Raw genomic sequence first — 9,204 nt, forward strand, 5'->3', positions numbered from 1 at the left:
AAATTTCCCCAACATTGGATTTTAGAAGATAATATACCACCCACGCCTTTAATAAATAATAATATAGAAAGTATTATACAAACTTCTGATGGGGCTGTTACTATAGAATTTAACAAGGAAATAGAATATGAACACGACCTAATAAAACGAACAAGATCGGCAAGATCTTCACATTCATACATATCACCACTAGAAGGTAGAAGTCCCCTCTACTCGTGCTTCTGTTGATATCAGAAAAATAAATAAACTAAATATACATGATGATATTGTGTATGAGGCGGAGGCATCTACTCCTTCTGAAATGAATTTTACAGTTTAATGGATTTAGACGAAAAAATAGATTTTAGCCCTGGTTCTCAGGCAAGAAAAATTATTTCACAAGAATTTTATTCAACTAAATGGACATTTTTTAAAGATTGGTTATTTAAAAATTATTCTAAAGAGGAGTTACAAGAGATACAAAATAAATTTTATGAACATTTATCCTCTATAAATCAGATTATACATTTTATTCCTTGGTTTACTTATACTTTTCTACATGATATTCACAACATAGAAATAGATTATACTCTATCAGGAGATAAGATAATAACAAGCATATTTCCACCTCAAATCCCTTTTACAATTACAAATAACAATGTTACCATAAAATTTTCAGCTTATCAAAAACTTTTTGAAGAAAAGACTCTTACTGTAGATATAAATCATATTAATAGTATGATCCAACAATTAAATTTCCATAATTTATATTCTATAATAATAGGAGAACAATTAATGGATTTACATAAAAAATTAGAAAAAATAAATAGTCAGAAAGAGATAATAATACAAAAAAAAGAGAAAGAAAAACAAATAAACGCTACTATTCAACCACCACCAAATATTACTGGTTATAAATTAAAAAACTACGATTATATGCTAGATATTATACAAGAACAAATGAAAAAACTACACATTAATACCATAAATAAAGACTCGAATGATGAGTCAGACATAGATGATGCCCAAATAAATAAAATTAATAATTACGACAGTAAATTTGCTAGAAAGCCTGTCCAAAGATTATATTATTATCCAAGACCAAGTCCCCAAGATGTCCTACACAAGGAACAAGAATATGAAATTAATAATAGTTACAGTGGTAAAAATGTTTATGAATGGAATCTAGATGGATATACTGAAAGACAAATATATAATATGATTCATAGAATGTTAATGTATAGCACAATTGCTAAAAATACAGGAAATAGTGATAAACAAGTAGCTAACATGCTAATTGCCGGATTCACTGGCCAACTAAAAGGCTGGTGGGACAATTATGTTGATGAAAAAACTCAACAAGCTATTCTTAATACAGTAAAAACAGAAAATGGAATAACTACTCCCAATGTGGTATACACTCTTACTTGTACCATAATAGAACATTTTACAGGAAGATGGTCAGATAATTCTGAAAACATTCGTACCTTATTAAATGGATTATTTTGTAAAACTCTTACGTCCTTTCGATGGTATAAGGATACTTTTCTAAGTAGAGTTATGGAGCTTAATGATTGTAATAGTGTTTATTGGAAATCAAAATTCATAGATGGTTTGCCAAATCTTTTTGCTGAAAGAGTTAAAAACCAACTAAGAATAGATAATACAATTCCTTACGAAGATTACACATATGGAAAATTAATAGGAACTTGTATACAGGAAGGTTTGGCCCTATGTAGTGAAATAAAACTCAACCATCAAATAAAAACCCAACATCTTAATGAAAAAAGACAATTAGGAGAATTTTGTGATTAGTTCGGAATAGAAACCAGTAAAAATAAGAAGAAACAGAGAAAAGAATTTCAACAGAAAAAAAGATTTTATAAAAGAAAACATAACGATTTTAATAGAAAAGATAAACACATAAAAAAGAAATTTATTAAAAAGGAAAATAAAAAACCTCCTACTTGCTTTTCATGTGGGAAAACCGGTCATTATGCTAATAAATGCAGAAATAAAAAAATAAAGAAACAAATTAATAATATGGATATAAGTGAGGACATAAAACTTCAGTTACTAAATTTAATAGATAATTCGTCAGACGGCGAGGAAATCTCAGACAATAATTCTGATATCAACATGACAGATTATGATTCTAATTATGATTCAGATTCTGAAGAAATTGAATGTAATTGTGATAATCTAGAACAATGTTCATGTAACATGGATCATCAATTATATCTAATCCAATCTCAATTTAAAGAAAATTTAACCATAAATGTAATTAGTAATGATATTGCAGACTTATTAAAAGAAGTTAATGATCCAGAAATAAGGCAAAAAATACTAGACAATTTAAATACCAAGGAACATAATATAAAAGAAGAAGGGATTTATTCAATGAAAAATGTACATAATATGTTAAGAGAAAGAAGAAATAAAAATTCTACTAATATACCTACAGTACAGGACTTACAAGATGAAATTCAATCTTTAAAACAGGATATATCCAAAATAAAAAATGATCAATTAATAAACAATCAAAGAATTAATAAATTAGAAAAACTACAAAATAACCAGGATGCTGGTGCTAGCAATAATACTGATAATAATTTTCTTCAATCAATGGAACTAGTAATATCTAGAAAATGGCATGTTACAATTAATCTATTTATTACTTACAATTATCAAAGGAATTTTGTTGCCCTAATAGACAGCGGAGCAGATCTAAATTGCATAAGAGAAGGATTAATACCTACGAAATATTTTCAAAAATCGACACATACGTTAAGAGAAGTATCAGGTTCCAAATTAGATATTAGATATAAACTAACAGACACAAAAATTTGTACAGAAAATGTTTGCATACCTATTAATTTCACTATAATTAAAAATATGACTAGTAATACAATGATTCTAGGAAATCCCTTTTTGGAAATGATATTACCTCTAACTATTGATAAAAATAAAACTGTAGGATCTTATAAGAATAAACCTGTTATATTAAATTTGTCTCTGACCCTTACTCTATTTGGGTCAATGAGTTAGATTTAAAGAAAAACCAAATAAACTTTCTTAAAGAAGAAATTAGGACGGTTCAAATAGATGAACAGTTAGAACAACCTAAATTACAGGAAAAAATTAAACTTTTAACAAACCAATTTTCCTTAAATATTTGTAATGACCATCCTAATGCTTTTTGGGAAAGAAAAAAACATATAGTTATGCTTCCCTATGAGGAAGGTTTCAATGAAAAACAAATTCCTACCAAGGCAAGACCATGTCAAATGAATTTTGAATATTTGAATATATGTAAAAAAGAAATAACTTCCTTATTAGATAAAAATTTAATACAACCTTCTAAATCTCCATGGTCGTGTACCGCGTTTTATGTGAACAAACATTCAGAACAAGAAAGGGGAGTACCAAGACTTGTTATCAATTATAAGCCACTAAATAAGGTCTTAAAATGGATTAGGTATCCTATTCCTAATAAGAAGGATTTATTAGATCGTTTACATGACTCTTTAATATTCTCAAAGTTTGACTTAAAATCAGGGTATTGGCAAATTCAAATTGATACCAAGGATAGATATAAAACTGCCTTTAATGTTCCTTTTGGACAATACGAATGGAATGTTATGCCATTCGGCCTAAAAAATGCCCCTTCAGAATTTCAAAATTAATGAATGATATATTTAATCCTTATAGCAATTTTATTATTGTTTATATAGATGATATTTTAGTATTCTCAAAAAATATTCAAGAACATTTTGATCATCTGCATACTTTTGAAAAAATAATAATAAACAATGGTCTGGTAATATCACGATCTAAAATGTCTTTATTTCAAACAAAGGTAAGATTTTTAGGTCATAATATTGAAAAGGGACAACTCACCCCTATTCAAAGAAGTATAGATTTTGCTGCAAAATTCCCAGATGAAATAAAAGATAAAACTCAGCTACAAAGATTTTTAGGTAGCCTGAATTATATATCACCTTTTTATAAAGATTTATCAACCGATAGTGCAATTCTTTATGACAGGTTGAAAAAGAACCCTGGTGCTTGGACTAATAATCATACCCAAGCGGTTAAAAGAATAAAAGACAAAGTAAAAAATCTACCATGCTTATCTTTGGCTAATCCTAATTGGGAAAAGATAGTTGAAACATATGCCTCTGAAATAGGGTTTGGAGGAATTTTAAAACAAATTCACCCTAACAATAAGCATGAATTTTTAGTCAGGTTTCATTCTAGAAAATGGACTCCTAGTCAAAAGAATTATTCTACTACTGCTAAAGAAATTTTAGCATTAGTAAAATGTATTCTTAAATTTCAAGACAATTTATATAATCAACATTTCATTATAAAAACAGATTGTCAGGCAGCTAAATTCATGTTTAATAAAGACTTCAAACATGATGTTTCTAAACAAATGTTTACCAGATGGCAAGCTACATTAGCATGTTTTGATTTTGAAATTCAATATAAAAAAGGAAGTGATAATAGTCTTCCCGATTTTTTAACTAAAGAATTTCTGAATGAGTTATAGCCAACTAAGATAGTTATCTCATGATATCATTAATACAAAAAATTTAATTAATGAAGCGGAAGTTGAATTAACCAACTTAACAAATGAACCATATTTCAGGAGAACAGTAATTAATTTAAGATTAATTGGTTTACGAATTCAGCTCAAAAATCTTGAGAACAAACTTATATTACTCTTAAATTGACATTTTCAGGTAAATTTCTTATGGGTGACTCAAGATTACAAGTAAAGAATAATCTTCATTGTAAACATATCAAGGTCTTAGAATCGTTTGTCAAACGAAGTAAAAAAGATAAAGATAGACCGATAACAAGAACTGACATGAAACGATATAACATTATGTTCAAATATCTTCATAAGAAAATCTCAGAAACCACATGCTAATTTGCAGGATGAATTCCAATCGTGGAAGAGGTCATCCTTCATACAGGGGTGGTTATAGTAGAGGTCGAGGAAATCCTGCGGCTTCAAGCAGTTCTTATAGACCTGGAAATTCGTCACAAGCAGATGATCAGTCTCTTCCAATTCCTGGAAGCCCATTATATGAGGAGTTTAAAGCATTTTTAGAATCAAAAAAGGAAAATATTCCTAATTTCGCCCAAATGATCACAGATGGTGAAACCATCAACGATAATTTTGAATATAAGGAATCATCTCATAGAGATAATATTATTATCTTAGAACATAGATATAATGCCTTATTTTGAAAACAATGATGATCCATGGTTTTTAATGACAAGATACTTGGATACAGCAACATACGCTGGATATTCTTATAAACAAAGATTATATTATGAGAATATTTTGAAAATAACTGGATCAGTTGAATTTTCTCATTTTACATCCGGAGGTAATACCAGTGTTTACAATTTTAGCAAAGCCATTATCAAAAAGATCATATCACCTGAGGAATGGGGATTAAGTACCCTTAAAGAAAAAGAGTTTATACTCCCTCCTTCGAAGATACCAATGAAATTTACATACTGGGATTATATTGAAAGCTTTCATAAAGCCTTCCTATATGAGAACCCTCAAAGAAAACATACTTGGTTCTTTAAAGTATGTGAAAAGGTTTATAACCAAAATAAAGATATACCAAATTGGTTCAGTAATTGGTGGATTTCATATGGCCCAAGTATAGATATTCTCCCTCAGGAACCATTTAGGAGATTATATGGGGAATGGTTACCCGTCTCTCCTAGATACCGAAACCAGGCCATTCCTTTGAAATCAGAAGGGCTGGAAGCAATATCTTCCATGCATTTTTTCATGGAATTTTCTATTCCTTGGATTTGGAAATGGTCCCCACATGTGGATTATACTCCCTCCAAATTTCCTTCTCTACAAAGGTCATACTTTACTAAATTCTGGCCTAAAATGCTTCATAAAAATCCAGAAACAAAAATTCTTAATGCACAGGAAACAATTGATCATATCAATCAGCAAATTAAGAAATACCAAGAACAGAAAAAATTCTCGGAAATAGCCTCCTCGACAGAAGTAGCCCCCTCAACTTCTCAAAAGGTCAATCTAACTAAAGAAGAAATAATCAAGTCATTCAGGTTATACTGTTCTGAATTAAAAGAAAACCTTAAACGGTTTACAAAACATGAAAATGCAAAAGATGAAGGTTCAAGTGAAGATATTTCAGATAATATGTCAGTTGATAACCACAGCCAAACACAGTGTTTAGCAGGAGAATCCCAACCAGATGATGAAGAAATTCCAGAGGAAGACCTCCCCGTTGATTGCATGATTGACATGATTGAGGAATCAATCACTCAAAGAAAGAATCTTTCCAAGACAAAAAGGACAGCACCACAATAGACTCAAGGTGACAAGTGGATGGACCAAAATAAAAGAGGATGATATTCTTCAAAAATTATTGAAGACAAAGAATAATATTCGTCAGATATTATTAAAGCAAGGGAATCAAACAAAGAGTCATTTCTACTTTTCTTAAAGCTGTTTGCCAATGCTAAATGTAATAATTTAGGTTTTGTTTCTTTTTGTGGCCTCCTGATCTATTTATGTAGCCTCTCTCTTATGTTTGAGACAGGCCTGGAGCCATTTCTATATTTCTCTCTTGTAATCTCCTCTTGCAAGAAATCCTTCTGTAATAAATAGTTTGAAATAAATTTGGAGTATCAAAGTTTTACTATAAGACAATCTTGGATTCACCTTTCTGGTTAGTCTACTTCCTTATACTTCATTTTATTTGTAAGCCTAATGCAAGGCTAATTCGTTAATATCACATAGTATCCTCATGGAAGCAGTATTATGATCAGCAAATCATAATCAGATATGAGTAAAAAAAAAAAGAGTCTGGAGAAAAAGGCAAAGTCGTGTTTTAGCCCTGCTTTTATAACCACAATGTTATTTTAGGGCATTTTACTCATTGACTCGCCTAGCCCGCCTGACTCTTTTAAATATTTTAAAATTTTCCTTGATATTAAAATTTTTTAAATAACTTATTCATATCCTGTTATGGTAAAAACAAAAAAAAAGAGTCTGAAGAAACAGGCAAAGTCGTGTTTTAGCCCTGCTTTTATAACCACAGTGTTATTTTAGGGCGTTTTACTCATTGACTCGCCTAGCCCGCCTGACTCTTTTAAATATTTTAAAATTTTACTTGATATTAAATTTTTTTTAAATAACTTACTCATATCCCGTTATGGTCCTGCTTGAATTATGGTATCATAATAATAATAATAATAATAATAATAATAATAATAATAATAATAATAATAAGCTGAATAATAATAATAATAATAATAATAATAATAATAATAATAATAATAATAATTAGCTGAATAATTATAATTATAATAATAATAATAATAATAACTGACACTTTTAGAAAGTTGACACTTTTTAGAAAGTTAACTGTTCGTGTCTAAAATATGTAAGAAAATTTATCCAAAAAAAAATTAAGACTCAAATAATAATAATAATAATAATAATAATAATAATAATAATAATAATAATAATAATAATAATATGCTAAATATAAATAATAATAATAATAATAATAATAATAATAATAATAATTAGCTGAATAATAATAATAATAATAATAATAATAATAATAATAATAATTGACACTTTTAGAAAGTTGACACTTTTTACAAAGTTAACTGTTCATGTCTAAAATATGTAAGAAAATTTATCAAAAAAAAAATTAAGACTCAAATAATAATAATAATAATAATAATAATAATAATAATAATAATAACAACAACAAGCTAAATAATAATAATAATAATAATAATAATAATAATAATAATAATAATAATAATTAGCTGAATAATTATAATAATAATAATAATAATAATAATAATAATAATAATAATTGACACTTTTAGAAAGTTGACACTTTTTATAAAGTTAACTGTTCGTGTTTAAAATATGTAAGAAAATTTATCCAAAAAAAAAATTAAGACTGAAATAATAATAATAATAATAATAATAATAATAATAATAATAATAATAATAATAATAATAATAATAAGCTGAATAATAATAATAATAATAATAATAATAATAATAATAATAATAATAATAATAATAATTAGCTGAATAATAATAATAATAATAATAATAATAATAATAATAATAATAATAATAATAATAGTAACAACGGTAATGGAAGTGGTTAAAAGGTTTACAGGTCAAGATTAGTATGGATGTGGCATTCCAAGCCAAGTGGTGTTTTCGTTGGTCTTGTATGCAATTTACCCGAGTTCGAGTCCTGCACCCCCTTTTTTTCATTTTTTTGGGCTTCTTCTGTTTAGGGTTTCTTATTTTTTATTGTCCGCCTCCACCTCCATGTATTGACTCCTACGCTTTCCTTCATATCGACTCCTTGCTTCTGTCTTCTGTGAACGGCAACCCCCTCGTTGCTCGTCCCTTCTCCGGCGCATTCATCCATTTTCCGACGTTCCTTCCCTCTCCGACAGCATAGCTCATCCGTCATTACCCCTCTTTGCTCGATTTCTTCTCCCACAAAGGTAAAACCTAGTTTTTTTTTAAATTTGAAGAATGTAATGGCGCATTCACTCCACATCGCAGCACACCCTCTGACCTCCCATCTTCGGCGTGCCCGTTCGTCATCATCTCCGGCTGTCGTTGGTGATGGCTGCGATTTCGGTGTTGTGGAGGCTGGAAAAACACGAAGAAACAACCCAATCGTTATGATTTTCAGCTTGTGAACACAAGATGTGAAGGTAATTTCTATAAACCTAAGTTTACGTCGGTTTCGTTTGGAATTGTTGATTTCATGTTGAAATTGGTTGATAAATCCTAAAATTGCTTATGGATGGAAGCTTTTGAGGACATTAGAAACCTCAATACATGAATCGATTCTAGTTTCTTGAGGTTGAAGATGATGAACGATAGTAACATTGACTTTTCTGTTTTGGTCAAACTTGGATTTATAGTAAAATAGCATCTAATGGTAATCATGAGCATGATTAGAAGCTTGAAATTTGTGTAAAAACACAAATATGTTGCTATTATCTTCATGAACTTTATAACTTGTTATTTTTAGAAACTTTGTTGAAAGTAGATTGTCAAAATTTGTATACGATGACTAATTTCAAAGGTGTTTGACAACCTAAGCATTGGTTCTTCTTAAAAACAGGTTGACATGAAAGATTCATGAAATTTCA

General features: G+C 28.8%; 1 protein-coding gene across 1 annotated transcript; it reads left to right on the forward strand.

Moving 5' to 3' along the window:
• The first annotated feature begins 1,215 nt into the window (after window positions 1-1,215).
• On the forward strand, window positions 1,216-5,241 carry LOC128132291 (uncharacterized). Its single transcript, XM_052768805.1, has 4 exons — window positions 1,216-1,702; window positions 2,069-2,167; window positions 2,282-2,315; window positions 4,926-5,241. The coding sequence occupies exons 1-4, from the start codon at window positions 1,216-1,218 to the stop codon at window positions 5,239-5,241; spliced, it is 936 nt and encodes a 311-aa protein (XP_052624765.1).
• Window positions 5,242-9,204: the final 3,963 nt, after the last annotated feature.

This window comes from Lactuca sativa, chromosome 2 (assembly GCF_002870075.4).
Source record: "Lactuca sativa cultivar Salinas chromosome 2, Lsat_Salinas_v11, whole genome shotgun sequence".
Lineage (NCBI taxonomy): Eukaryota > Viridiplantae > Streptophyta > Magnoliopsida > Asterales > Asteraceae > Lactuca > Lactuca sativa.

What these genes read in the sequence shown, in the direction of transcription:
- LOC128132291 (XM_052768805.1), top strand. Translation starts at nt 1,216, where the DNA reads ATGTATAGCACAATTGCTAAAAATACAGGAAATAGTGATAAACAAGTA. An exon ending in AGGAACTTGTATACAGGAAG is followed by an intron (nt 1,703 to 2,068) that starts GTTTGGCCCTAT and finishes TAAATTTAATAG; the next exon opens with ATAATTCGTCAGACGGCGAG. An exon ending in GTTAATGATCCAGAAATAAG is followed by an intron (nt 2,316 to 4,925) that starts GCAAAAAATACT and finishes GCTAATTTGCAG; the next exon opens with GATGAATTCCAATCGTGGAA.